The sequence below is a fragment of the Tenrec ecaudatus genome, chromosome 12 (assembly GCF_050624435.1).
Source record: "Tenrec ecaudatus isolate mTenEca1 chromosome 12, mTenEca1.hap1, whole genome shotgun sequence".
Classification (NCBI taxonomy): domain Eukaryota; kingdom Metazoa; phylum Chordata; class Mammalia; order Afrosoricida; family Tenrecidae; genus Tenrec; species Tenrec ecaudatus.
The window spans coordinates 116201327-116224241 of NC_134541.1; the positions used below are offsets into that span (position 1 = coordinate 116201327).

General features: G+C 44.6%; 1 protein-coding gene across 1 annotated transcript in view; it reads right to left on the reverse strand.

The window, feature by feature from the left end:
- PDILT (protein disulfide isomerase like, testis expressed) overlaps positions 1 to 22915 on the reverse strand; it is a 45365-nt gene that overhangs the window by 4473 nt on the left and 17977 nt on the right. The window contains exons 3-8 of the mRNA XM_075528105.1: positions 19178 to 19311; positions 16996 to 17133; positions 13523 to 13633; positions 13301 to 13426; positions 7008 to 7205; positions 1291 to 1411 (exon numbers count right to left, since the gene is read on the reverse strand). Of these exons, the coding sequence (XP_075384220.1) occupies positions 1291 to 1411; positions 7008 to 7205; positions 13301 to 13426; positions 13523 to 13633; positions 16996 to 17133; positions 19178 to 19311 (828 nt within the window). The remainder of the gene's footprint in view (positions 1 to 1290; positions 1412 to 7007; positions 7206 to 13300; positions 13427 to 13522; positions 13634 to 16995; positions 17134 to 19177; positions 19312 to 22915) is intronic.

The window sequence follows — 22915 nt, forward strand, 5'->3', positions numbered from 1 at the left end:
GGAGTGTCAGATAAGTACCACCTCCCGCTGAGAGGCAGCCAAGTGTGGTTACTCAGCCACGCAGAGCTTCCTCCCCTCGACTCATACCCGAGAGTCCCTTTCAGTGAGATTTTAAAGGCCTTCTTGATGCAGTCTAGCCCTTGTCGCACCCTCACCCGCAAAGGCTCCCTTTGAACTTGACGTAAAATCAGGAACCTCTAAAAATAATAAAAACAAAACCCCCTGCCACTGAATGGATTCTGGTTCATAGCGGCTTTCTATAAAGTTTCCAAGTGTCTTTGGCCTTTCAGTTCCCTGGTTGTTTGGACTTTTGACCTTGCAGGTAAGTGGTCTAACACTTACCTAACAGCGCTACCAGGCTCCTTAATTAACCTATCAGAGGTCCTTAATCAGGTTGAAAAACCCTTTCACATGGATCACCCGATTCATAACAGTAGCAAAATTAGTTATGAAGCAGCAATGAATATAATTTTATGGTTGGGGAGTCACCACAACATGAGGAACTGAATTATAAGGTCATGATATTAGGAAGGTTGAGAACCACTGATCTAGATCCTGGTGAAAGCCATCAGACCTTGTGTTATGGATATATGTATTGTAAAATCTTAACCCATGAACATATGATAAAATCCCATCTGAGAATAGGATTTTGTTACATTAATGAAGCCATGCCTGTGTACGGTGTGTCTTAAGCCAATCAGGTCTACTCTGATTCATAGCAGTTTGTTACTTTCCTGAGTCTGTGCTTAATCATGCACCAAGAGCCCTGCTAACCTAGTGTTTACTTACTTGTTGGGCTGCTAACCCCAAGGTGAGCAGTTTGAAACCACCAGCCCCTCAGAGGGAAGCCAAGGCTTTCTACTCCGTAAAGATTTACAGTCTTGGAAACCCACAGGGACAGTTCTACCCTGTCCTATGGAGTTGGAATTAACTCAATGACAACAAGTAGTGAGTGAGTACTTACCAATGGATATTGTAAAGATTAAATGAAATTATATATATATATATATATATATATATATATATATATATATATATATATATATATATATATATATATATATATATATATATAAAACAGCTTAGCATGCAGTCTGATAAATTGCTGCGTTCAAGTGATGATAACCATTAGCATTGCTGTTATTATAAACAGCCAAACTCTTTGGGTGTCTGAAGACCACATTTCTTGGATAAGGACCGGAGATTTTAGTGGCCAAGAATTCAAAGGTAACACTTGAAAAGTAACGTTGTGGAAGCATTGCTCCCCATCTGCCTCTGGGAGGTACTTACAGAACATCACAAACACATCCTTTTTCTTGTCAAAGACAACTCTGTTGAAGTTCTTTCCCACAAGCTGTTTCACTGGTCCCTGGTCCCAATACTCTGGGATCTCTTCACTGGACTGGTGTTTCTAGGAAGCAAATTCAAGAGATCTAACAGTCTACAGAACGAAGTTGGCAGTTGAGGTTCCCAACTCTGATTATAAACCATGGACGTTTTTCTCTTGTTCTTACAGAAGGGTCTTGGGAGCATGTTTAAAATGCTGAACTAGGATCATAAGCTTGCGTATCTAGGGGACATTGGGATCAGAGGGCTGAGGAGAAGGCAGAGCTCCAGACAAAGATGGATTCCAAACAAATTCACGATTCTTGGGATTTTTAGATGAGAGAGGGGTGCGTGCATGAACATCTCCAGTTGCACAAGGGGAAGCCGCATTCCACACTTAATGTTTGAGTATGTGGTTCTCTCTGTCTAGGATGTCTTCCCACTCCTCGCTCCTGCACTGCTTTCTTATAAGCCCACTCCATTCATCCTACAGAACGACCCCAAAGGAGACTGTCAGGAATTAAGTTATGTCCCCCAAGAATGGGTGTCAACTTGCCTGGGTTATGATTCTCAGGGGATTGGCAGTTATGCCGTGATGTAATTTGGCAGTTATAGCATGATCGCCCACGATATGATTGGATGTGATAAGCCAGTCAGTTGTAAACAAATGAAGAATAAGATGCAACATCCTTAATCCCATCGCAGCCTGTGGTAAACTGAGGGCTGGATGAGAACGTAATGGAGCTAAATCCTCTGTGTTCATAATTATGGGTCTGGAAAGCCAGCTCCAGCGGGGGAAGACCCTCACAGTTATGAGATCTAAATAAATTGTAATACACATTCTTGTGACTGAACACAGTCCCTCCAATAACTCCCCCCGCCCCTATAAAGGAACCACCATGTAAGATGAATCATTCGTGTGTCTGGCTGTTTCCTGTGCCTGGGGGTTATCTGTAGCTAGGAGCAATCAGGTTTGATAGCTGCCCACTGTAAAATGTAACAACCCCTTGAGGAGGGCTAAGGGCATTGGAGGTCAACTAGCACTAGGTCAAGACAATGACTCACCTCATTGTTTATTATGTTACCTGCTTATTATACTACCCATTGACTATGTAATGTGTTAGCTATATGACATGCATGCCTGACAAAAGGTCTGTACACTCCATGTACACCCACTGGAAAATGCATTCACTCGCTGAGCCCAGACCCTGGGACAAGGAGCCCCTGTGCTCCGCTGTCTTATTTTCCACAACGCCAAGTCAATCCTGAGGACCCTTTTGAGTGTTGGGGATCCCCCACTCCCCAACAACAGCCCTGATCTGCTGTAAGGAGAGTTCCCTTGGGGTGTGGCCTGCAAGCCCTTTATCTTACAGCAAGTAAAGGAAGAGAGAAGTCAGCAGACAAGAGAGAGACCTACTAGCACCAGTAAAGAAGAACCAGGAATAGAGCACATCCTTTGGACACACGATGTGTTGGGAAACTCTTAAATCCAGGGGAAGATTGATGCCAAGACACAGGGAATCTGCAAGGAATGCTGGGCATGCAGAGTCTGAAAGGAGACAAGAACCTTTCTCCTAAACGGAGTCAGAGCAAAGAGAGAGCCTTCCCCTAGAGCTTTGTGAATTCTGGCCTCCTGAACTGTGAGAGAATAAACGTCTTTCTGCAAAAGCCAATCATTTATGGTATTTCTGTTATGGAAGCACAACACAGAGACCTTCCCTGATTCTTCCCCAGGCTAGGCTAGATTCCATTATGACAAGTTCTCATAGGACTTGATACTTTTCTGTATAATTTAAGATATAGATAGTTGTCATCTTTGTGAATAATATGCATCTTTGTAGCTAAATAGCCCTGAAGGATTTTTACCCACATGACTAAGTATACTGGTACCTGTAATACCTGTCATTATGTTGATTCCAGCGCATGATGATCCCATGTGTGTCAGTTTAGAACTGAATCCCAAAGGGTTTTCTGTGGTGGATTTTTTTCTCTACAATGCCTGTGGTTGGACTTGAACCTCTAACAATTTGGTTAGTAACTGAATACAGTGTAGAGGCCACATCTGACCTCTTCTGGCTTCAGTGAGGATTAAAGAGAATCCATCTCTACAGCAACTGACGACAGCAAGTCAAGGTCAGATGCAAGCCCCCACTCTTCATCCTTCTTGTGTCCTATTCTGACAGCAAACATTCCTCTCATGATGCTCCACTTCTCTGCTAGGTTTGGACCTTGTTCGCAGTGGCCACCGAGGACTCCCAGGCCATTGTCACATTAAAGGGGGTTTATCGGGGAAGTTAACAAGTAATCACAAGCCAGGATCCGAAACATGAAGGGAATCAGAAAACATTAAGGATGCCGTTATTGGTTCACAGCAACACCATTCCTCGACCAACAGCCAAATCTCTCTGCCTGGTCCTCAGCCTCTCAGCCACCCGGCCCCTTGGCCTTGACCTCTATGGGCCAAGAAGTCCATTTGGCACTCCACCTCCTTCTCTCATGGTCTCCTGTCCATTCACATGGTGAAAGTCACAGAGACATAGGCAGAAGAACCATGTTAAGAAATTTCACTTGACCACAGGCAACCAAGCAGTTGTCTGTCTGCACCACAGAAGACTGCCTCAATAAATGTTTGTGGATAAGTAAATGAAGAATAAATCAAACTCTTGCTTTTTCTTGAATATGATGGTAGAAATCCCCAGGAATCATATTTTCTCTGGAACTATAGTCTCCTGTGTGCCTCTTGAATCCATACCCTTCTCTCCAGGTGCTCTAGTCCAGGAAGCCTTCATCTCTCATGTGGACCAATGAAATAGCCTCCTGAAGGTTCTCTCGGAAGCCTCTCTTGAGCCTCCATGTAACCCTATCCCCACAGGCAAGGTCTTATGTTCTCCATACAAAGTTACATACTCATTGTTCTTAGGATACCAAATGGTTGATGTGCTTATGACCCTCATATTTTATGACTTTTCCCCATCTCATCAGGCTTTTCTCCCATAATTCTCTTCCTCACTCTTCCCTAGACTCTAGAAAGGATTAAAAAACATCTTTATATTCTGAACATTCTGAAATTAATTGAGGATGCAATCAAGATACAATGATCATTACTGATGATTTGAGTGCAAAGGTTTGGAACTAAGAAGGATGGGAAGTTGGTGGGGGGGCGGGGGCAGTATAGGCTCTGATGATAGAGATGCTGGAGACAGCAAGGTAGAATTTTGCAAGTGTTATGACTTATTCATTGCAAATACCCTTTTTATCATCCAAGACGGCCATTACATATGTGAACCACAGAACAGAGTATACAATCATCAAATCAATGATATCTGTAGAAAGAGACAAGGGAGAAATTCAATCTCATCAACCAGAAAAAGACTGTGGAGCAAGCAGACCAGAAGTACAACTTAGAGCATCGCCCACTCATCTGAATTTAGAGACCATCTCAAGAATAGATTTGATGCATTATACAGCCAAGAAAACCAGACAAGCTGTGGGATGCCATAAAGGATGTTATACACTTACATATTATAAGTGTGACAGTAACATGTGGTAAAACCTACAGTTAGAAAACCAAAAAAAGAAAATATTTAATGTTTCAAACCAAAAAAGAACTAAAGAAAGACAAAAGGCTGGAATTTCCATATTTAAAGATTCTGTGAGCAAGATAGAAGGAGTACACAGTGATTGCCTCAAAAATGAATGATTGATGTTCAACCATTTCAGGAGGCAGCATATGGCTGAGAGCTGATAGCATCAAAGGAAACAGCTCAAGTTGCACTAAAGTCATTGCTGGGAAATATGGCTCCAGGTATTGACAGCAGAGTAAAATTGAAATGTTTCAACAAATCAATATAGCTCTGAAAACACTCATTGGTCTATGCCAAGAAATTTGGAAGACTGCCTATCCAACCAGCTGCCCATACCAAAAAAGGTGATGTATAGGATCTAGTAGAAATTCAAGTCTAGTAGAAATCTAGTAAAAACTAGGGAACAATATCATTAATATTGCAAGCAAGTAAAAATTTGCTGATAATTCAAAATGATTGCAGCAGAATAGCTACAGGGAACAGCAAAAAATTCACGCTGGATGCAGACAAGGACACAACATGAAGGCTATCATTACTAACATTAGACGGATCTTGACTAAAAACAGTGAGCTCCAGAAAGATGTTTACCTGTGTTTTTCTGACTATACAAAGGCACCTGACTGGATAACATTGGAAGAAGGGGAATTCCAGGACACTTGATGGTACTCATGTCTCCCATGTGTGGCCTAAGTGCAGATGGCTGAGGGAAAGGGCAAAGCAGAAAGACCAGTTGCCCTCTGGCTCACAGTGACCTCATGTGTTATGGAAGAGCACTAAGCTGCACAGTGTTTCCTAAGACTGATTGTTTATCTCAAAATAACCAGGTCTTTCTACTGATACACCTCTGGGTGGTCATTGAACCTCCGACCTTTGGGTTGATAGCTGAACACATTATCCATTTGCGTCACCCAGGGACTCCCAAGTTAGACCAGGCTTTTAGACACTGACGTATCGGGAATAATGTGGAGTGGGGCAGGAAGGGAAGTCTGTATTTGGGAATCTGAGTCTTCCAAGAATGAGTCAGAGGACAATGAGGGGAGGGAGCAGATGGTCTGAAGTGCAAGATCATGGAACCCAAATATCCTGGATGTTGGATGGTAGAAGGAAGAGGAATGGTTTAGGAAGGACAGAAAACTGTGTGAGAGAAAAACAGCCCCAGGGAAGCCTTCAGAGATAAGGTGACCATACATTTGTGTGCTTGTGAAAGCCACATTTTACTTTGCTGCAGTAATTCTACTTTGTTCTGTTGCAGACTCCTCTGAAAGGTGTCTCCTCTAGTCACCAAAGCATCTGAGTTTGGGGCTTAAATAAGAGAGTCACTTTACTCGGTAGGGCAGTTAGGGGTAGAGTTGACCATTGGGATGAATACAGTTTTCCGTGGCTGGTCTTCAGCGCAACAAGCAAACTGTCACCGAGGATACACCACTGCCCCTCAAGGCAAGCAGAACCCTGCCCTGGTGGGTTTTATATTTTAGACAGCAAGACATAATAAATGTGACAGACAGATGATGGCTGCCTGAGGTGCATTAGCCAAGAATCCAACCTGGTTTGCCCTCATGACAAGTGAGAATTCGACTCACAAAACCGCCACTGACCTCAGTTGAGGACTACAGCAGGTGCTAACTAACAGCGAATGCTGTGTTATGTGGGAATATGTCTGCAGGCTCTGCTCAACTTTGGCCAAGCATACCCTCCTCCCACCCACCCGGCTAGAAGTCTCCTAAAGACGATGGACAGATCCTGATAGCTCTGTAATCCACCCACTTCTTTCTGCTGCCCACAAGCATGCATCTACCCTGGTACAAGTCGTTTGTCACACTGAAGTCTGAAATAAGGATTAGAGTCTGATCCATTAGCTCTCCTGATGGCCAGCATTTTAAGGGGAGATGTGGAAGGAGGTAGTGACTTTACTTGAAGAATAACTAAGCTCAGGACAGGTCAGGAATTGGATGGATTGGAAGAAGAAGTGATTTCTCCACAAAGAACCACAGGTTTATCTTTATCATTCCTTCCCATTTGGGTGAACACAGCTAGTAGAAATATGGGAAAGGAGTGAGTCTGAGATGCTTGAAAAATCTTGCCCAAGAAGAAACTTACCTTCGCTTTGTTAGTCAGGAAGTTAGTGCTAAATTTCTTGAGGTTTTCATAAGTTATCTCTTCTGCGGGCATTTTGTACCTCACGTCGGAAGTTAAGTTGAGGATTTGCACAGATGGGATATCCACTTCGGTGACCCGGAAGTACTCAAAAATACGTCCGTTTCTGGGATCATCAGTGTCCACAAGGATGAAAAGGATCTGTCAAATCAGATAGAATCCATTTCTCTCTGGATCCTTCACCAGTGGAGGGAAATGATTGGGAAACTTTGGTAGTGCCCAAACCAAACCCCAAACTAAGCCCACTGCCACTGAATCAGGTCTGGCTCATAGTGCCCCCATGTGTTACAGCAGATAACTATTCTACAGGGTTTCTCTTTTTTATTATGTTAATAAATAATTTTATTTGGGCCTCTTACAGCTCTTATAACAATCCATCCCTCAAATGTATCAAGTACACTTGTACATATGTTGCCATCATCATTTCCAAAACATTTTCTTTCTACTTGAACCCTTAGTATCAGCTCTTTTCCCCCCTTCCTCCCCCACCCTCCCACCTTCATGAACCCTTGATCATTTAGAAATTATTTTTATTTTCATATTTTACACCATCACTGTCTCCCTTCACCCACGTGTCTGTTGTTCATCCCCCAGATGTGGAGGGTTGTACGTCGATTACTGGGATCGGTTTCCCCTTTCTCCCCTGTCTGCCGCCACCTTTCCCCTACCCTCATAGTATTTCTCTCATTATTGTTCCTGAGGGGTTTATTGGCCCTGGATTCTGTGTGTCGAGAGCTCTTATCTGTACCAGTGTGCAGGATCCAGTCTTGCCAGATTTGTAAGATAGAACTGGGGTAATGATCATGGGAGTAGGAAGCATTAAAGAACTAGAGGAATGTTGTGTGTTTTGTCGGCGCTATACTGCACCCTGGCTGGCTTGTACCTTCCTTGTGACCCTTCTGTGAGGGGATGTTCAACTGGCTACAGATGGGCTTTGGGTCTCCTTTCTGACCCCCCTCATTCTCATCTCAATGGCTGTTTGTATTGGGTCTTCTGATACCTGATACCTGATCCGGCAACACCTCATGATCACATGGGATGGTGCTCTTCTTCCATGTGGGCTTTGTTGCTTCCCTGCTAGATGGCCACTTGTTTAACTTCAAGCCTTTAAGACCCCAGATGCTATCTCTTGTAATAGCTGGGTACCATCAGCTTTCTTCGCCACATTAGCTTATGTACCCATTTTGTCTTCAGTGATCACATCAGAAAGGTGAGCACCACAGAATTCCAGGTTATTAGAACAAAGTGTTCTTGCATTGAGGGAGTACTTGAGTAGAGGTCCAATATCTGTCTGCAACCTTAATACTTAACCTATAAATATATGTACATCGACCTACATCCCTGTACATATGTACATGGCTATGTTTATACCTCTAAAATATATTTTGCCTCCTAGTTCTTTCCTCTATTTCCTTTAACTTTACTCCAGTCTCGCTATCATGTTCAACCTTCATTCAGCTCTCTGTACTTCCTCTTGGCTACATTGCACTTGATCGAACCCCAATAGGCATTCTATGCATTCCTGGCCATAGATTTTAGATTTCTTGTTCCCTTGCCCCTAGGTTTATTGTCTCCCCCCTTCCTTTTTGGTGGCTTCATTCTTTCATTCGCTCAACAAATATCCATGGAGCACCTTCTGTGGGCTCAACATTTCACTGAGCACTGGGGATACACCATTGCCCAAGGCAGGCACCATCGCTGCCCTCTGGAGCATATGATGTAGTGGGGAAGATAGGTAGTAAGTGAGTGAGCAAACTAATAAAGTAAATCTAGAGACTGATCATTGCTGAGCGTCATCTTGATACCAAATCTGGGCAGAGCCCAGTGACCACATGTATGGGACAACATGGCGTCTCCGTGACAGGCAGGGTGAACAGTAGGCATCTCTGAGGAGGTTATATTTTAGCTGAACCTGGTTCATGTAACAGGTCAGAGGAAGGATGACCCAGGCAGTGGAAACTGCCAATGCAGAGGGCTGGCAGCAAGGGGGGGAAATGAGTTTAGAATACTCCAGAAATAAGGGGCAGACCCATGTGGCTTCAGCACCATAAGGTTAAGAGTGAGAGAGGGAAGAAGAGGGTCATGGGAGCTGAGGTCAAGGACACATTGCAGTTCAGAAACCTCTGTAAGGTCATTGGATTTTAGTGGGAACATGCTGAGAGGTCACTGAAGGACATTGAGATGTAATCAATTAATATAGCCCTTTGAGCTATAATCCCTTATGTGATTATTTTACATGATGGTCTCTCTGGCCCATACTTCCACTTTGGAGGGAGTTGATCATTAGCTATACTAATGGACAGGATTAAGGTGGGCTATATTCTGAATTTCTACCTTACTAGAGGGTATGAACCAAGTCACCACCCTATGATGTTTCCTTGAAGGTATGGTTTGCTGAAAGACATAAACTACACCTCCATCAAAGCCGTTCCTCCGTGCACAGGAGCCATCTCAGAAACAGGAAGAGAGAGAAATCCAGGACCATTAAGGAAACAAGGCCAGAGTGGAGGGCCTTTGGGAGCTCTGTCCTGAAGTACTAGAGGCCAAGACCAGAGGCATTCAAGGCGCAACACAGAGACCATGGGACAAAGCAATGCAGGCTGAGGCAAGGAGACCTTGAGACAGAATAGAGTCTCTTGTGTTCAAGAGGAGACTGACCAAGAGGCTTGCTTCCTGGTCCCCAGAGGTAGAAATCAAGAACTCATGTGGTGGAGAGGCTGAGGACCAGAGACTTGGTTATTGTCTGGGAAGAGGTACTACTGTGGAGACTAATAATGGCAGCCTTATGATTTACCAAGCCTGGCTTGTAGTAAACTGTTAATATACCTAATAAGCCTCCTCAGTCATGAGTAATAGAGTGTTGTTCGTGGGAGGGGCAGTTGGTGTCAAAATAGGTAAAGAAGGAGTGTGGAGGCATGTCGAACCCCTGCCCCATGGCAATAAGGCAACTGAAGAAGGCCAGCTTTGTCCTCTGCCACACTTTTGCAGATGGTAGCCCGAGGGTGGCATGATGGTGCTGTGGAAAGACCCTCTGGGTTTGGCCCAGGGAGGGGTTTGCAGAGAAGCCACAGGGATGGAAGTAGGGCGACAATTGGGAAGCGAATGCAGCCGCCAGGTGTCAGAACTTCTTGACAAGCACCCCTCAACATACAAAGTACCCCACTAAGTACCAGCCATGCTTCTTGTGCTGGGGAGACGGTGACAAACAGGAATAACCTATTCAAACCATCCTTTTCCATTTTGAACTAATATTGCCTGCCCACAGTACAACGGAAACAGGCATGGTGGTGGAATTTATTGAAGTAAGAATTGGAAACCTTTGTTTCTCTGTTCCTGAGACGGGTCACAGCCAACTGGAGAAGCATGTGAATGGGGTGACGGCGATGTTGGACCTCATCTTGTGCTCTGTGCTCTCTGGCGTGAGTTGTGCCTTCCAAACCAGCTGCTGTCCATCCAAAACCCTATGCCTGTGGTTGCTACGATGTCGGGAGTGGGTTTTCTTTGTGATGTTCATGAGATCGTCTTAATATAAAGTGTATGTTCTGTCCATCTCTTCAGAGAAAATAGAGTAGAATAAGAAAGCACAAATGAGGGGCCACAGATCTCCAAGGACCTCGGAATAGAAAAAACAAAAACATTCCCCCCAAATAGAGAGAAATTTCCCAAGGACTAGCGACCTTAATTCCAACTTCCAGCCACCTAAACGGTGAGGAAATAAGCATTGTGGATGGGGTGGCTGCGAGTCAGAATCAATTCAATGGCAATATGTTGAGTATGTTCAAGTCACCCACTTGCAGCATTTCTGTCATGGCCACGCTGGATAGCTAAGGCATAGACCAACATAAACTCCAGGTAGGTTAAGGAGTTAAAGGCATGAACTGGAAGAAGATATGACTAAGTATGGACTATGGTAACACAAATAGAGAGAGAGAACACAGGTTATCATCAACTAACTACGTCAAGAATACACAGTAAATAAATGTGCAAGAAGTACCTCTGTGGTGGAGTCCCAGCACCCGTGCTCTGCAGCTAATCGATGGGTTGGACTTCTGAGTCCACCTCGAGGTTATGGAAGTAGATGTCAGGAGATCAAAGGGGCTATTTCACTGGGCGGGTCTCCTGCACAAGACCTCTTCAAAGTGTTGAAGAACAAGGGTGTCACTTCGAGTCCCCAGGGGTGCCTGACCCAAACCACGGTATTTTCAACCCCCTCAAATGCGTGTGAAAGTTGGACGCTGCATAGGGAAGAGTGCAGGAGAACTGATCTGTTTGCAGTATGGTGCTAGGGAAGAGCATTGTGAGTACCACGGGCTATCAGAAGAACAAGCCAATCTCTCTGGGTAGAAGTACAGGCAGGATGCTCCTTAGAAGCCAGGATGCTGCATCTCGTCTCCCGTACATGTTATCAGTGAGACCAGTCTCTGGCAAGGGCTCCAACGCTTGAGAAAGTGAGAGGTCAGCCAAGAGAGAAGAAGACCCTCTATGAAATGGGCTGACCCCGTGGCTGCCACCAGGGCTCCGCTGTCACGAGTGAGGATCACGCTGGGCAAAGTAGTGTTGACTCAATTATACATTGGCTTGCTATGAGCCAGAACCAACATAACAGAGGCGTCCCTGGTCATTTCCATACAAAATACCTGTCACTGTACACCTTACAGAGCGTGGTTCTCTTCTGACACAGACAGGCCACTTGCCATCGAAGCCGACCCAATGATAACTGGTTATATTTGTGTCTTGAAAACTTTTCTTGGAGACTTTTCTTCATCCAGTGTGACAGGATAAAGCGTGGGTAGTAAATATGCTTACAGCCTAGTCATTTTACTCTGTTTCCTTTGGGTTTCAAAATTTACGTGTTTGATGTAAATCTCAGCATAATATTTCTTCAATAAGAAGAAAAACATCTGTCATCATCATCCTTCTGGTAAAAAGAAATGGTGTGAGGTATCATCGAGTCGGTTCTGACCCATTGTGACCTGAGACCCAACAGAGAGAAACACTGCCCGGTCTTGCACCATCCTTACAATTGTAAAAATAGATAAAAATTTAAAATAGATAGCTCTCCCCTTGTAATGGACTTTCTCCTACGTAACGAATGCTTAGGATAAACCAGTTTGCTTCCAATATTAATAGTAGTGAATACCATTTACCTTGTATTTATTCATTGCTTTACATAGCACGTCCATTCCTTCGCATGTTCTCCACTTTACACATGAGAGAAGTAGACGGATTGTACTGTTGTGTTTCTCATGGTCCATAACCTTGTCCAGGAGTGACCTCTCCTCCCTCTTACCCCCAACCCAAGTACAACTCCAAGTGTTACTCTGTGGTGACAGCGACTCATCCAACGGAGCCAAACCATTACATCTCTATTATTGTTAGATGCCACAGACACGTGTGACAGAATGTACAGCAGAATGAAACAATGCACTATCCCATGCTGTCCTCATGGTCATTGCCAGGTTTGGGTCCATTGTGGCAACCACTGTGTCCATTCATCTCCTTGAGAGCCTTTCTCCATTTTTCCTGACCGTTTACTTTACACCAAGCATTCTGTCCTTCTCCAGGGACTGGCCCCTCTTGATCACTTGTCCAAAGTATGCAAGACAAAGACTTGCCACCCCACTCCTAAGGAGCATTCTGGCTGTACTTCTTCCAACATAAAAGTATGTGCTCTTCCGGCAGTCCACAGCATAATCAATATTCCTCACCAGACCAAAAAGCCAAGGAATCGATTCTTCCTCAGTCTTCCTTATTTATTGGCCAGCTTTTCCATGTATATGCGGCAAAGTCATGGCTTGGGTCAAGTGCGCCTTAATCTTCAGCGTGACCTCTTTGCTTCTGAATGCTTTGTGTAATTCAATGCATTATTTGGTTGTGTGAGGGCTACTTCCCTAGACGTTGACGATGGCTCCATGTAAAAAGAAATCCTGACACTTTCACTATTGTCTTCATTTGCCATAATGCCGCTTGTTGGTTCATTCGTGGGAATTTTTGCTTTGTTTTGGGGTGTAATCCATATGGAAGGCTGTGGCCTTTGATTTTCATCAGTAAATGCTTCAAGTCCTTTCACTTCCACCACGCGGTAGACTTATTAAAAAAGAGACACAGGGGCTGACTGATTTCTGGATTCATGTATAATCAGGTTTAACAGAATCCACAGGCAGCAGAATCTACAGGTTAGGGATTTCCCCTTCACCCCCCAAGAGTCCCAAAATGCCGTGACACTTGTCACATACCTTATTTTGGAATTCCTTTGATGCCAACCTATAATGCTGAATTATGAGCTCAAATGACTCCGAGCTTTTAGAGACAAAGAGCAGCATGTGATTCAGGATGTTCAATTCATAAATCAAATCCTTATTCTGAAATTATAAAGGAAACCATTATCCTGCATGTGCACGCACACACACATCCCTGGCCTCACTGCCCCCTTTCCTGTGGGCTGTTTTCTCACTGACCTCAAAGTTGTACTCAATAACAAAATCTGTGAGTTGCTGGATGATGACGTGATTGAGGGTTTGCTCATTGGTGTTGTCATTAATCAGCTCTTGGCGGTTCACAACCTTTCCCTGGGACCAAAATTTAAAAAAAAAAACAAAAAACAAATATCAAAATGAGTAATTTTCATGATCTGGGCATTTAATACATGTAAACAGAACACTCTCCCCATTTGGATAAAGGCATTGAGAAACGGTGGCATGTGCAGTCCCTAATTGCCATGCTTGACAAATACGGGCAGCTGAGCAAGCAGATTGTCCCATGGGTCAAACACAAGTCTGTGGCAGCTACTGTCTCCAAACGCGGGGAGTAGAATTAACTGCAGGGCCAGCTGCTGCCCACTCTAACCCATTGTGCTAAGGCTCTGGGTCTCACCAGCAGCTCCAGCTAGCTGCTGAATGCGCCAGGGCGGTTAAAGCTAGCCCTTTTCTGTGGGATGGGGGACTTCTCTGGTGGGAAACTCTGCTGCACATTCTTAGTTTCACCGCACTCTAAGACGCTTCCGTCCAGCCTCCCTTCCTGTGTAAAAGATCCACATCAGGATCTCATGCGTCGCTGCAGCTCCCTGGGCTCCCTCTCTGGTTACCTTTGCACGTGTTCCTCGTCATGAATCTTTTGCCTGTTTCCTTCTGTTTGATCACTGCTTCTCAAAAGACTCAGATTATGCTTCTTGGGAGCGCGAGATCCACCTCCTCCTCTTCATCTCTATCAAGCGCCTCCCAGGCCAAACCCTTCACCTGCCTCCCAAAGTCGCCTCCTGCTGGCATTACCACTTCTCTCCTTGCTTCCCTCCAGTCCATCTCCCCACACTTCTGCCAACGTGAGGTGCTTGGATGCAAATGTGATCACATCATCCACTTGGTTAAACCACATGGTCGACCTCTCATGACCCAATGGAGAAAATCCAAACTCTTTTCTGCTCATACAATAGTGGTAATGATAAATACACTGAGCGAGAACTCACATTTTGAGAGCTCCTGTCTTCAGCATGCCGTATGCTTAACTTACCCCCTTCCCGTTCAACAGATGAGGTTTGAGATACAGAGGACTGACATGGCCAAGGCTGCTAAGCCAGTACGATATAGGCCCACAATTCAAATATAATAGTCTCATGGCTATACATTGAATAATCCATATTTTCCCCACTGATCTAAAATATGTTATCTTTCTTTTTAAAATACTATTTTTAGTATATACGGAGTTTCTCTGTGTATTTGAATGTACTCTGGACTAGATATTGTGCTGTTTAAAATCACAAATCAGAATATTTTATTCCAGCGTAAATCTTTTCAAAGAGTTTCATGGACAATTATGAACACATATAAGGGTTCAGAGCCTTCTCTTCCAAGTCAAGTGATCTGGGTACGATTCTATCTACTTCCTGGGTGGCCTTCAGTAAGTTTATTAGCCTTTCTGAGACATATCTGCAAATAACATGCTTATCGTAAGGGTATGGCTTATGTGGTGAGGAAATCAAGTGTTGCTGGAACCAGATAACCATAGAAACAGGAGAAGTATTGTGCAGTGGAACTTTCTATGATCATCGAAATGTTATGGTAGCCACGAGCCACATGCCAGCCCATGTAATTGAGACAGTAATTCGTTTCCATTTAAACAGACACACAAGGCTGTTGTTAGCTGCCATGGAGTTAGTTCCAATTCATGACACTCCCATACACAACAGAATGAAATGCTGCACCATAGCCATGATTGGGCACAGATGAGATGATGCTCCATTGGGACCCATGGAGTTTCCATTGGCTGGTTTTCACCAGTGGCTGTCGTACTGGACAGTACAGGTTTAGAGCTTGGAGAGGAGTAGAAGCAGAGTGTGCACTGAGGCTGGAGAGATAAATAGAGGCCACGCCATCCAAGATCTTGCAGGCCTCATTAAAAATTAGAATATTTGTCCTACTACTCATAGGAGATTGTGAAAGACCTGTCAGTGGGGGAGAGCTTTGGGAAAGTTTCTTTTTAGACAATGAGAGAGAATGTAACAACTCAAGTGGGCAACACGGTGGTCACTTGACCTAGGATGGTAGTTGTGGCAGTCACCTAATCTGGTGTCATTGTAAGGATTAAGAGTGTAGGAGTGGAGTCTAGGCTGTCAATCTGGAGATAGCCAATGAGACTTCTGTCTGGGCATGGCCTTCTCCTGAGAATTCTGGGAAATCTGGGAATTCTTCCTTGGAGGTGGAAGACTCTTTCTCTCTCTCTCTCTCTCTCTCTCTCTCTCTCTCTCTCTCTCTCTCTCTCTCTCTCTCTCTGCTACTCCTTGGGAGACATTGCAGAAAACAAATCACATGGACACAACCAGACCTTGGAAGCCAGAGAAGCCACAGAGAGACCCCTGCAAGTGCTGACATGTTTACAACGACACTGGATCCAAAGACTTTCTACCAACTGGCCTGTGATCTTCTGCATTCAGTGTCATTGCATGTGTTCCATGAGTCTGAAGAGGACTTTATAGGTTGATATTGGAAACATGGACTAATATCAGACTTATGGACTTGATCTGGACTGGGCTGGGATGTTTTCTCAATGTTCAGGTGCTCTTGTATGTAAATCTCTTTCTTCTACACATATGTGTGTCCATGGATTTGTTTCTCTAGTCTACCCTGACTAACACAGTAGTAGAGTTAGAAAGAAGTGGGTAGACACAGGGGATATTTTGCCGATAAAGCCAGTATGATTGGGTGGGTCAATTTGTTGTTGGAGATGGAAAGGAGGAGGTGTTAGAATGATGTCTGAATGTGCTGGCTTGCTAACCTGGAGGGATAAGATGGTGGCATCGTTCACTGGGAGAGGGAAAAACCCTGGAAGAGGACTTGGAGGGAAGATTAAGACTTTGGGCTCAGCTCAGTTGGGCATCTGGAAAAAAGATATCATGTTTGGTAAAGTGGAAGGCCAGCGTAAAAGAGGAAGGGCCTCAGTGAGATGGATGGACACAGTGGCTGCAACAGTGGGCTCAAACACAAGCACCATTGTGAGGACGGCGCAGGACCGGGCAACCTTTCCTTCTGCTGTGCACGGGGTTGTGATGAATCATAAGGGCCTTTTTGGCACTCAGCGACAACATGGTGAGCACCTAGTGATGAATCTAAATATCGGACCATTAGAGGAGGTTGACTGGATATTGACTATCATTGGGGGTAAGATGTTTGGGGTTTTTTTGCAGATGATAGAGGGAGTAGGGACCTTAAGAAAAAAAGGTCTTAGGATTGCGTGTTGATGAGCAGCATTATATTGGTTTCTAAAAAGAAGGAAGAGCCCACAGGGGAGAATGACTCGAGAGGAGATTGTGATTTCACACAACTAGTCCAAAGCCATCTAGTTCACAAGAGACAGAACTTGAATTTGAACCTGAACCCTCTATACACCTCACTGCACTTAACTAGAGACCCACTCAGCAGTAAGAGAGTCACCGTCCTACCTTTTTGAACACCAGGACGCTGTCGAGGATGACATGGAAACGGCCATAGGCATTAGGAATGGAAATGGCTCCAAAAGTCAGCTCTGGGAAGTCTTTGATCACTTCAAAGAACAATTCTGCGGTTTCTTCCTCTAAATCCTGTTTGGGGAATGGATCTTTGGTCAAGCAAAGACCAACAAAACAAAACAAACCCAGCTAATTTAAAGAAAAGATGGAAATAGTGGTCAATGTTTCCTCCTCCCCCTTCCAAGTTCTAGGATTTCGCTTGGTCGCCTAAACTCATGGGTGTTTCATATTCTGAGGACTAAGCCCAACGTAAGGAAAAATCCACAAGACCAGTGGAGAGAACTAATACACTTGACCTTTTCCAACAACTACAGTGAATGCTGTTCTCATTCTGAGGTGGACACATCTTAACATTTTCTCTATAATTGCTTTCAGAAGAGGTCGTTGGTTCAACCACATACAGTAACAAATATGAACTTTTTATTAAGATATGGCTGTCGGATCTACCTGTCTTCTTTAGCTTGAAATAAGATGAAGACAAAGAATGCTATCAGAGGGTGAGGGAGGGAGACACACTCTCCCCAGGTAAAAATGTATAAATGGAACTTGAACGTTCTCACTTCCACTGAGAGAAGGAGTGCTCAAGTCACACTCCATGAGTTAAGACACAAGAGAAACTATTCTGCTAAACAAAAAAAAAGTTTGTGTGTGTACCAATACATAAAGTAAAACCATTAAAAAGCTATCATGAGTCACTTTAGTAGTGTATCACACTTATTTATATCCTTTCTTCCCCAAACATTTTCCCCAGCTGCACTTATCAGGAGGGTTAGTGTAATTTCAAATAACAATAAGTTAATGATGCGTTATGGGTTTCAGTGAATGGAGATCATTTGAGAGAGGTGAGGGAGAGGGGCTAGTCTAGCCCAAGCATAGTACATTGGCTGTCAGAACCAAATAAAACAAAAATCGAAAAACAACGTTCTAAGTGGGACAGCACTATTGTCAAAACCAATGAAAATAAGTGTCCCTATACTCTCATCCGTCTCCATTCCTGGCCACGTTCAAGCTTGCTTCTCTTATCACCTCAGCTTCCACTTTCCATCTTGTCATTTTTAACTCTTCAGCTCTGTGGCAATTACATAATTTGTCAACTTGCAAAGAGGTGGAGTCTAGCCTGTCAATCAGGTCACACCTTGAAGACTTCATTTGAAGGCACAACACTGGATCACTGGAGGCCAGACACACTCTCCCTGGAAGATATTCCTGTTGACAAGCTACATGAACTACACTGATAGAGCGAGAGCCCTGGAGCTGGAAGGGCCACGTGGAAACCCACCCCAGCACTAAGATGCTTCCACCACCACTGGATCCACAAGACTTTCCACCCCCTGGCCTGTGATCTCCCTACATTCTGTATCATTGCATGTGTTGCGTGAGTCTGAAGAGGAATTTACAGACTGTTAATGAACATATGGGCTAATAGCAGACTTACAAACTTCATCTGGACTGGACTGGGATGTTTTCTTAATATACAATTACTCTTTGATATAAAGCTCTATCTTACACACATGAGTGAATTTGTTTCTCTAGTCAACCTGGACTAACACAAGCTCCTTCAGAAGACCAGGTCCTTGGATGGGGAAAATGACCATGGAGCTAACCCAAGTATAAGAACATCCCTCATCTCCCGTCCTGCACATACAAAGGGACTTCAAAACTTTTGTGAAAAGTTCCATGATTTTTTAATTCCACTTTCCACAAACTTTTTAAAAATTAGGTTGTGAAGTAATTCCTTTTAAATTTTTTATTTTATTTTATTGGGGGCTCTTACCATAGCTCTTATCACAATCCAAATATATATCCACTTTATCAAACACACTTGTACATAGGTCGTCTTCATCTTTTCCAAAACATTTTCTTTCTATTTCAGCCCCGGGCATCATCTGCTCCTCATTTTCCCCCTCCCTTTCCCACCCTCCCTCCCCCATGCCCCCTTGATAATTTTTATTCTTTTTCAAGTCTTACACTGACTGTCTCACCCATTCTTCTGCTGTTCGTCCCCCTGGGATGGGGGCCATGACTTCTTGAAGCCTCCTCACAGGACTCCTCACCTGTAGAAAAGCCCCACATCCCCCCTTCACCCCCCCCACCCCCACCACCTTGACCCAGGTACCTGGAAGAAGCCCACGATGACCAAAGGCCTGGATTTCACAAACTCTGCCACCTGCTGGCTGTCCGTGAACACAGACGCTTTCTGGCTGATTTGTCTTCTCAACCAAACCACCAAAGCAGTCGATTCAACTACACCTGAAGAGAGACACAGTGGATCCCACAGACCTGTCTTCTTTTCCCAACGCAGGGCCCGCCTTCCTGTGGCCCATGAGTACAAGCATCTTGTTGGGGCTCCCCTCTCTTGAAGGCCAGGGTCAGTTCTCTCACCACCCCCTACCCCCAAACCCCAAGATATGAATATGAACAAGAACAGCGGAAGGTCAGTGTGTCCTTACCAAGTCCAGTGAGGATGCACTCTGTCCCCATGACAACTGTAAAAATATGGACTCCTAATCTCATCATTGGATGGGCAAGGAAACCCCTTCCATTCACCCATGTTCACTCAACCAGTCACTCTGAGAGTGTTTGCTCACCCACCTTCCAAGGTCACACTTAAACAAGGTGTAAGGTATAAGTAAGTAAAATACAAATAGACCTACAGCACACAATCACCTGGGTTTCTAAAAGGAGGGGGCATCTATCAGGGGAGACAGAACGGTGTGCTAGAATTTACATAGGCTACAGATGAGCCTGCATTTCCCTAGCTCCTCAATTGCACGGGGCAGCCAGTACATGTAAGGCATTACTTTTTTTTTTAATTTAATCGCTTTATTGGGGACTCGTACAGCTCATAACAATCCATACATACATCCACTGTGTCAAGCACATTTGTACATTTGTTGCCCACATCATTCTCAAAACATTTGCTTTCTACTTGAGCCCTTGGTATCAGCTCCTCGTTTTTTCTCTCCCTCCCCCTCCCCTTCCCTCAAGAATCCTTGATGATTTATAAATTACTATTATTTTGTCATATCTTATACCGTCTGACATCTCCCTTCACCCACTTTTCTATTGTCCATCCCCGCAGGGAGTAGGTTATATTTAGATCCTTGTAATCAGTTCCCCCTTTATATTACAGCTGGCCACCAAATAAGATGGAGCATTTTAATGAGTTTACAAAGATAAAAAAATATATTTTTGAACAAGCTGTCTATTGTGGGTGGATTTTGGACTTCACCCACTTTTATTCATTCACTCATTTATTCCTTCACACAGCATTCACCAGACAAATCAGTATTTGCCTTCTTTTCGAGCAGATCAGGTGCTGTGCTTAGTACTGGGGCTGGAGGGTATTTGTTAACATACCTTAATGAATGGACACCTCGCCACTCTCCCACAAGTGGTAGGGGACAATCCTCAAAGAATTATACAAACAAGGGTATAATCGCACCTGAGATAGTTAGTTTATTGTGCCAACCTGGCCAATAAACACATGTGGGGTTAATTGAAGGGCTGAGAGATAAATGGCTCGGTGAGCCGCGCCTTTCTAGTTTGCAGGTCTCTTGCTTTGTGATGATCGGACCTGGGTGCAGCTGCCTTAGCCAGTTCCCTGCTTCAGCTGGCAAGGCTCACTTCCTGCAAGACATCCCCAAGGAGAAGCCACATGGACCAATGCAGCCCTGGGTGCTGGAGCAGCCATGTGGAGACCCCTGCCAGCACTTAGATGCTTACACATTCACCGATTTGGCTTTCCTCCTGCAGTCGACGTCATAGTGTGTGTTTTAGTGAGATGGAGGAGGACTTCGTGGATTGATGTTGGACATATGGGTTAATGTTGGACTTGTGGGCTTTGGCAACACTGGGTTGGGATGTTTTCTTGATGTGCATTTAACCTTTATATAAAACTCTCTTATATATATGACTTTCTGTGGATTTGTTTCTCTAAAGTACCCAGACTAATACAGCACCCAAGTTAACTATTCTAACTTAAGCCTAGAGCAAAGATACCCAACTAGGGTCAATCAGTGAGTGTTCAGGAAGGGCTTCCTGGAGGAAGCCACACCTGGTCGTAAAACTGAAGGATGCTGTTAGGAATTAACACAAAAGGAGAAGCAAGGGCTTCCAGACCAGGGAGAAGACAACCTATGGCGAGTCGCTGCTGCAGAGCCCTCTCCTCCCATCCTACCTCACTGCCCACCATCTCCAGCTGTTCTCTATCTTATGACCCCTCACTTTCTGAATTGAGTCTTTTTTGCACACTTGTTTAACATGAGCTCCTGGTAACTCCTATCATGCCTGGGTCATACTTGGTGCCCAGAAGCAATCAAAGGATGGATGGATGGATGGATGGATGGATGGATGGATGGATGGATGGATGAGCTAGTTTTCAGAGAACTTGACATTAGACCATCTTCTCTGGGTGGCTGGGCTCAGAACCCCACAGGAAAGAGAGAGTCTGGATTTGGCAAATATTTTGTTCCTCGTTGGGTACTCTACCTGCCCCGGCTCTTGTCTCTGAGCCAGAGGACAGGGTAGCAACTGAGGCGTGAATATTGCTGTTAATAATTGACTGGAGCTGGTGCTTAGCTGCCTATTTACAGACCCACACTGCTAATACATCATTAATAGAGATCCAGAGGCAACCCAGTCACCCTTCCTCCAGGGGAGGCCAAGGCCAAGTCTCCCACATGAACCCTTGGAGATCCGAGGAGAACGGGGGCTGGGCTTTGTCCTGGCAAGGACTAAATTCCTCCTGTCCCCCAGCCCCCAAAGAACTTGTCAATACAAATCACATTGCAGGAGTCTGTGGAACACCATCTTTCCCTCTTACGTTACAGCAGCCCTGCCCCTAAGGCAAAGTCACTGGCATTCTTCATCTTGTTTAAAGAATGAGAAATTGGAATGGTGGGTCTGAAAGCCTTGCTCTGGGCCCCACAGCAAGTTCAGGCAAATATTTGTCCTAAAACCCAGGCACATCCTAGGGCCTGGCCCGGCTCCAGCCAGGAATCCCATTAGTTCTTTCTCCGGGTGAGTAATATTGAATAGTTGTTCTAACCTTCCTCAACCCTTTCATACCTCATGTGGTGGTGACCCCCAAACCATAAAATTATTTCCGTTGCTACTTCATCACTGTCATTTTGCTACTGTTAGGAATCAGGCGACCCCTGTGAAAGGGTCATTTGACCCCCAAACGGGTCCTGACCCACAGGTTGAGAACTGCTGATATTGAGGGGAAAAGGAGGTACGGGTAGCCTACCTATAAGGCAGGCTGGCTGGTTACTCTTATGACTTTCTGCACTCCCATTCCATCCAGACTTACAAAGAATGTATGCAGTACCTCCAGTACCCCACACCCTAGACTAGAATTAGGAAATAATAAAAAGTATACATAAAAAAAAAACAAGCTGTGGAGAGGACTGTGGTGAGCCTGTGTCTGTCAGAGAAGAGCTGTGCTCCTTTAAGTTTATTTGATCATTGCCAGGCTTTGATTTTGAAGCCCCTCTGGGAGGACTTGAACGCGAATCTTTCAGCTAGCAGTTGAGCACACTGTTTATACCAGCTAGGCACTGGGCTGGGATAAAAACCCAAAAGAAAAAGAACCAAAATCACAGCCATCAAGTCCATGCTGATTCATAGAAACCCTATCGGACCAGATAGACTTGTCTCGAGAGTTCGACTCTTGACAGGAAGAGAAAACTCCCGTCTTTCTCCCACAGAGGGACGGGTGGTTTCGAACTGCTGACGTGATGGTGGGCAACCCAACTCGTAATCAATCCAACATCAGGGCTCTGGCAAGCACGATAGCTCGATAATATGCTGCACTTCCTCAGTACAGTGCAGAGCAGGGCTGGTAAGCCAC